At 40.3% G+C, this 8,081-nt stretch overlaps 1 protein-coding gene across 1 annotated transcript in view; it reads right to left on the minus strand.

Moving 5' to 3' along the window:
* Positions 1-7,203, minus strand: part of PYROXD2 (pyridine nucleotide-disulphide oxidoreductase domain 2) — a 95,582-nt gene extending 88,379 nt beyond the window's left edge. Inside the window, exon 1 of the mRNA XM_088482759.1 lies at positions 6,934-7,203. Within this exon, the coding sequence (XP_088338885.1) occupies positions 6,934-7,045 (112 nt within the window). The 5' untranslated portion in view covers positions 7,046-7,203. The remainder of the gene's footprint in view (positions 1-6,933) is intronic.
* Positions 7,204-8,081: the final 878 nt, after the last annotated feature.

The raw sequence follows: 8,081 nt of genomic DNA on the forward strand, positions 1-8,081 counted from the left end.
CATGATGTCTCTCCCATAGTGCGCATGGAGAGAGGCGGAAGCTGGAGTTCAGAAGAGAACTGCAGCCTCCGGCTAACGCGGCGCTGCAGGGAAGGAGCCGGGCGCCCGCTGGTAATAACATCTCAGCGGGCACTTAGAGCCTCCCTGCGGGACAGCCGGGCATGCATATGAATCATTCTATATTATAGAGTGATTCATATGCATGCCCGGCTATCCGTCCATTACCCCCAGGAATTTCATTTTTACCCCATGTGGGGTAATTTACACCTGTTCCGACCACTGCTCTATTAGGACTGCATCTCTTTTGAGTGTAATGTACCAATCTCTTTAGAACAGGGGAGGAACTAGCGACGGTGTAGCTGGTGCATTGCCCCGGGGGCCTGGGGCGATGAAGGGGCCCGCAGCCAGCAGTATTATAATGAATCATACTGACTCGCATCAACTCCTACCTGTCATTTTTCAAACACATCCTGTAAAGTGACGGTTAGAAGTCTTTATATCTCTCGACTTTATACCTCTCCAAGGCTTAGTACATCTGAGCTGAGCAGTCACCAGTGTGGAGGCTTTCCGGCCGGTGGAGGAGCCCCCTCCCCTCTCGGCTCCTCCCCTTATTTCTCCCCAACCCCGGCCTGGCTCCTCCTCTCTAAGGTAATCCTTGCCGCTCGGGAGCTGACATCACGATTTCTCAGGGAGGAGAAATCGTGAGCCCTCTCCATACACTGAAGTTACCTGATGTGCGTAGGCCCAGGTTACAGGTAAGTAAACGCATACTTACCTACTTTGTGATAATACTTTCTGGGAGCAACCCAGTTCGGGGGCGGGGCCAGGCTGATGACACAATTAGGCCTAGCCCCTTTTTCCCGGCAAAGACCACAATTCACGGGTCCGAAACGGGGGCGCGCTAAATGACGCAAATTTTGTCTTTATCCCCGCCCCCTCATCGCGGACCCGCAAATTCCCCATTAAATCGTCCCATCCTGCCCGCTTCACTAGGAAGTGGGCAGGATGTGGGAGATCTGCCTACACTTCCGGGGGCGCGGGGGTTACCCGAAAAATCGTGAGCCTCCCACGACTCCCAGGAGTGTAGGCAAGTACGTATTTTCCTTCCTCTAAATATAATCTCATTATCAGCTTGTCCCTGTGGTGTGTCTATCTGACCAGTGTCCCTGTAGGTTGGTATATGTATGTGCAAACTCTCCTAGTGAAATACTGTAAAGCAGGGGTCTTCAACCTTGGCCCTCCAGCTGCAGTGGAACTACACATCCCAGCATGTACTGCCATAGTTTTAGCATGCTGCTATATCAAAAAGTTGGCAGTGCATGCTGGGATGTGTAGTTCCACAGCAGCTGGAGGCCAAGGTTGAAGTGTAAAGGGTATTTGTTGTTTGACTTTCCTTATGACCGTAGAAGCACCAGCAGATGCCAAAGTAATTGTTGCACTTGGACCCACGGCTCTCTAGTTCTGCCAGAACTAGCTCCTAAAATTGTCTGTTATAATGCCATCCCACCTTATTAGTATTTATTGTAACTTGTACACTTCGCGTATGTGTCTGTTAACTTATAATGCCATCCCACCTTATTAGTATTTATTGTAACTTGTACACTTCGCGTATGTGTCTGTTAACTTATAATGCCATCCCACCTTATTAGTATTTATTGTGACTTGTACACTTTGCATATGTCTGTTATAATGCCATCCCACCTTATTAGTATTTATTGTAAGTTGCACACTTTGCGTATGTGTCTGTTATAATGCCATCCCACCTTATTAGTATTTATTGTAACTTGTACACTTTGCGTATGTGTCTGTTATAATGCCATCCCACCTTATTAGTATTTATTGTAACTTGTACTCTTTGCGTATGTGTCTGTTATAATGCCATCCCACCTTATTAGTATTTATTGTAAGTTGTACACTTTGCATATGTCTGTTATAATGCCATCCCACCTTATTAGTATTTATTGTAAGTTGTACACTTTGCATATGTCTGTTATAATGCCATCCACCTTATTAGTATTTATTGTAAGTTGCACACTTTGCGTATGTGTCTGTTATAATGCCATCCCACCTTATTAGTATTTATTGTAACTTGTACACTTTGTGTATGTCTGTTATAATGCCATCCCACCTTATTAGTATTTATTGTAACTTGTACACTTTGCGTATGTGTCTGTTATAATGCCATCCCACCTTATTAGTATTTATTGTAACTTGAACTCTTTGCGTATGTGTCTGTTATAATGCCATCCCACCTTATTAGTATTTATTGTAAGTTGTACACTTTGCATATGTCTGTTATAATGCCATCCCACCTTATTAGTATTTATTGTAAGTTGTACACTTTGTGTATGTGTCTGTTATAATGCCATCCCACCTTATTAGTATTTATTGTAAGTTGCACACTTTGCGTATGTCTGTTATAATGCCATCCCACCTTATTAGTATTTATTGTAACTTGTACACTTTGCGTATGTGTCTGTTATAATGCCATCCCACCTTATTAGTATTTATTGTAAGTTGTACACTTTGCATATGTCTGTTATAATGCCATCCCACCTTATTAGTATTTATTGTAAGTTGTACACTTTGCGTATGTCTGTTATAATACCATCCCACCTTATTAGTATTTATTGTAACTTGTACACTTTGCGTATGTGTCTGTTATAATGCCATCCCACCTTATTAGTATTTATTGTAAGTTGTACACTTTGCATATGTCTGTTATAATGCCATCCCACCTTATTAGTATTTATTGTAAGTTGCACACTTTGCGTATGTGTCTGTTATAATGCCATCCCACCTTATTAGTATTTATTGTAACTTGTACACTTTGTGTATGTCTGTTATAATGCCATCCCACCTTATTAGTATTTATTGTAACTTGTACACTTTGCGTATGTGTCTGTTATAATGCCATCCCACCTTATTAGTATTTATTGTAACTTGTACTCTTTGCGTATGTGTCTGTTATAATGCCATCCCACCTTATTAGTATTTATTGTAAGTTGTACACTTTGCATATGTCTGTTATAATGCCATCCCACCTTATTAGTATTTATTGTAAGTTGTACACTTTGTGTATGTGTCTGTTATAATGCCATCCCACCTTATTAGTATTTATTGTAAGTTGCACACTTTGCGTATGTCTGTTATAATGCCATCCCACCTTATTAGTATTTATTGTAACTTGTACACTTTGCGTATGTGTCTGTTATAATGCCATCCCACCTTATTAGTATTTATTGTAAGTTGTACACTTTGCATATGTCTGTTATAATGCCATCCCACCTTATTAGTATTTATTGTAAGTTGTACACTTTGCGTATGTCTGTTATAATACCATCCCACCTTATTAGTATTTATTGTAACTTGTACACTTTGCGTATGTGTCTGTTATAATGCCATCCCACCTTATTAGTATTTATTGTAAGTTGTACACTTTGCATATGTCTGTTATAATGCCATCCCACCTTATTAGTATTTATTGTAAGTTGCACACTTTGCGTATGTGTCTGTTATAATGCCATCCCACCTTATTAGTATTTATTGTAACTTGTACACTTTGTGTATGTCTGTTATAATGCCATCCCACCTTATTAGTATTTATTGTAACTTGTACACTTTGCGTATGTGTCTGTTATAATGCCATCCCACCTTATTAGTATTTATTGTAACTTGTACTCTTTGCGTATGTGTCTGTTATAATGCCATCCCACCTTATTAGTATTTATTGTAAGTTGTACACTTTGCATATGTCTGTTATAATGCCATCCCACCTTATTAGTATTTATTGTAAGTTGTACACTTTGTGTATGTGTCTGTTATAATGCCATCCCACCTTATTAGTATTTATTGTAAGTTGCACACTTTGCGTATGTCTGTTATAATGCCATCCCACCTTATTAGTATTTATTGTAAGTTGCACACTTTGCGTATGTCTGTTATAATGCCATCCCACCTTATTAGTATTTATTGTAACTTGTACACTTTGCGTATGTGTCTGTTATAATGCCATCCCACCTTATTAGTATTTATTGTAAGTTGTACACTTTGCATATGTCTGTTATAATGCCATCCCACCTTATTAGTATTTATTGTAAGTTGTACACTTTGCGTATGTCTGTTATAATACCATCCCACCTTATTAGTATTTATTGTAACTTGTACACTTTGCGTATGTGTCTGTTATAATGCCATCCCACCTTATTAGTATTTATTGTAAGTTGTACACTTTGCATATGTCTGTTATAATGCCATCCCACCTTATTAGTATTTATTGTAAGTTGTACACTTTGTGTATGTGTCTGTTATAATGCCATCCCACCTTATTAGTATTTATTGTAAGTTGCACACTTTGCGTATGTCTGTTATAATACCATCCCACCTTATTAGTATTTATTGTAAGTTGCACACTTTGCATATGTCTGTTATAATGCCATCCCACCTTATTAGTATTTATTGTAAGTTGTACACTTTGCGTATGTCTGTTATAATGCCATCCCACCTTATTAGTATTTATTGTAAGTTGTACACTTTGCATGTGTCTGTTATAATGCCATCCCACCTTATTAGTATTTATTGTAAGTTGTACACTTTGCGTATGTGTCTGTTATAATGCCATCCCACCTTATTAGTATTTATTGTAAGTTGTACACTTTGCGTATGTCTGTTATAATGCCATCCCACCTTATTAGTATTTATTGTAAGTTGTACACTTTGCGTATGTCTGTTATAATGCCATCCCACCTTATTAGTATTTATTGTAAGTTGTACACTTTGCGTATGTCTGTTATAATGCCATCCCACCTTATTAGTATTTATTGTAACTTGTACACTTTGCGTTTGTGTCTGTTATAATGCCATCCCACCTTATTAGTATTTATTGTAAGTTGTACACTTTGCGTATGTGTCTGTTATAATGCCATCCCACCTTATTAGTATTTATTGTAAGTTGTACACTTTGCGTATGTGTCTGTTATAATGCCATCCCACCTTATTAGTATTTATTGTAAGTTGTACACTTTGCGCATGTGTCTGTTATAATGCCATCCCACCTTATTAGTATTTATTGTAAGTTGTACACTTTGCGTATGTGTCTGTTATAATGCCATCCCACCTTATTAGTATTTATTGTAAGTTGTACACTTTGCGTATGTCTGTTATAATGCCATCCCACCTTATTAGTATTTATTGTAAGTTGTACACTTTGCGTATGTCTGTTATAATGCCATCCCACCTTATTAGTATTTATTGTAACTTGTACACTTTGCGTTTGTGTCTGTTATAATGCCATCCCACCTTATTAGTATTTATTGTAAGTTGTACACTTTGCGTATGTGTCTGTTATAATGCCATCCCACCTTATTAGTATTTATTGTAAGTTGTACACTTTGCGTATGTGTCTGTTATAATGCCATCCCACCTTATTAGTATTTATTGTAAGTTGTACACTTTGCGTAGGTGTCTGTTAATATTTTAAAATTGAAATAGTGTAATTTAATAAAAATGTAAATGAAGGTCTAATGTGTCCTTTTTCAGCCCATTATTCCCAGAGCATCAGCAACATCAAAAATGGCAGATTTCACTACTGTTCAGGACTCACAGGATCCTCCTATATTTACTGTGGTGCAATTGTACAGCTGCACAAACAGCATTCCAGCAACTGCTGACTTGCCAGGCTAGTGCGAGCATTACAGTTTGCCCTTGGGCACCCATGTGATAAGCAGTACACAATGGCACAATGTGTGTCTGCTGGCTGCCTGCCATGTACTATTAGGCTGCCTGGATAGCAGCTAAGCAATGCAAGTCAACATTGTCATTCAAATAGCATATGTCCCACAGGCAGTTCCTGCCATGAAGCCTTTGCTGCGAGCATGTTTTCAGATCTTGCACTTTATGCGAATGGAGTGATGCCCCCTCCCTGGATTGAAAGCCATTTAATAATCAGTTGCTTGTATGGGACAGTTAATAAGCAGATGGCGTTATATTTGTGGGCCCACGTGCTGCAATACCATCCATTCCCATTAGAGTCTGCGGACGATGGGATATAAAGGTATGTCTTTGTATACACCTTCCTCCATTAGTGCCTCCTGGGGGGTATTCACATAGATGCACTGAAATGCACCAAAAATTGAAAAAAAAAATTATGCACAACACATGCTAAACACATGTAATAGTGAATGTGTACAGCCTCATTTAGTGCAATGACTTTTATTTTCACATCCACTAACATGCACCTTAGTTGTGTCAGTAACGCACCTGACACGCAACACGCTGGTGTGCGTAACCTTAGAATGAAGCTACAAGGTGATTTTTCCAATTCAGTCAATGAAGAAATTATGAGTTTGAATCTGAAACACAATATAGTTGCTCCCAGAGAAACCATGTTTTTGCCGATCATCATATTTGCCGCAGATTAAAGCTCACGCCGCACTACCATAAAAAAACAAGTTGGGAGAAAATTCAGGTCTCTAGATACCAAGAAATAGAAAATTAAAAACCAATAAATTGTTGATGAAAAAAAAAAAAAAATCAAATACCATTAAAACATTAGCGGTGGAAGGCGGGCGCCTGTGGTGTGCGTCCCTGCTCCCACCACACACGCCAATCTGAGGGCATGCCATAGATGGTTATTATACAGATACAACGTAATGTTATGTAGCACAAAAACTTGAAATCTAGGAACGGCTAATTACTAAACCGTCAAGAGCACGATCTGCATTATGAAAACATCCAGTCACCCACTCCCCAGTGCACGTGGCACCTAGTTGTATGCATATAAACCATTTATGGGGTAGATCTTTTCTTAACGTCTCTGCAAGCAAGAGTTAATATTGCAAAACTCCCTGCTGTATAGGCATGTCTGCTGTGTAGCAGTATAGCCAGCAGCTATCACACTGGAATCTAGTGCAATCCTACTACAGGCAAATTTACCTCCTCCAATGATCACAGCATCATATTTCAGTTTCAGCTGTCCTGCTGCTTTGGAATAAGTTCTGCTGAGGCACCGGATGGGTTTCATACATTGCAAGCCCACTGCAGGCATCTTCAGGCAAAAAGGATATAATTCTGCAATAACCTCTGTGTTCCAGTTGCCGTGACTGAGAGTTGGACTTTGAGGTTCGTTTTGCTATTAACCTGAAGTTTACTGCATTCTATCTATACTCTTGTGCTCAAACAGCAATGCAAGAGTGTGTGCAGAAAGCACAAACCAGCGTGTGATCCTTACGTCAGCAGGACTCAGAATAGTAGGCTGGCCTGCAAAGAAATATGGCTGAGAATTTGTGCTATGTTCTTGGAGAGTTGGAAAAAAAAGTTTGCATTGAATAAAGAAAAGCACTATTGTAAGTGCCTAATCCTGTGGAAAAACAGAATTTCAATTGCCACACGGGTCTAGTTCCAAGGCTACGGGATGCTGCAGAAAACGATTGTTGTTATACTAAATTATATACCATGTATAAGGTGATAGTACATTCATTTGTAGTCAGCAAATTAGGTGTTTGTGTTTTGTGGTTTTAAATGTGGGAAATATATAAAAAAACACACATCAATGACGTTATTATTGGCTCTGGGCCTGATGCACAGATGTACGCTCACCCAATGGATAGCGCACATCTCCGATTGATAGGGGACAGCGCATGCGCAGGATGGGATCGGTATGATTTACTGCCGGACGCGGTTCAAATCCCGACGATGGAAGACCGGCACCAGTGAAGATCCCGACTGCGCTAAAGGTAAGTACTAACTAATCTAACCTCCCTCCCTAGTGCCCAAACCCCCTCTAGGTGCCTAACCCTAAGGCCCCCTTCCCCGCTGCCTAAACCTAACTCTCCCGGGGGGGGGGTGTGTGTCTAACCTCCCCCCAGGGGTGCCTAACCCCCCCCTTCCCCTAGCCTAATCCTAAATCCCCCCCCGGGAGCCCCTAACCTAACCCTCTCCCCCCCCCCATTTAGACCATCGGCTTCCCGACTGCATACATGTGCATCCCTCCATCTGCGAGTCCGCTGCAGTGACTCCCAGCTGCAGCCTGATTGACAGGGTGAGGCGTTAGAGAGGAGGAGCCGTATGCATGTATGTGACCT

The sequence above is a fragment of the Taudactylus pleione genome, unplaced genomic scaffold, assembly GCF_031769625.1.
Source record: "Taudactylus pleione unplaced genomic scaffold, aTauple2 ptg000292l, whole genome shotgun sequence".
Taxonomy (NCBI): Eukaryota; Metazoa; Chordata; class Amphibia; order Anura; family Myobatrachidae; genus Taudactylus; species Taudactylus pleione.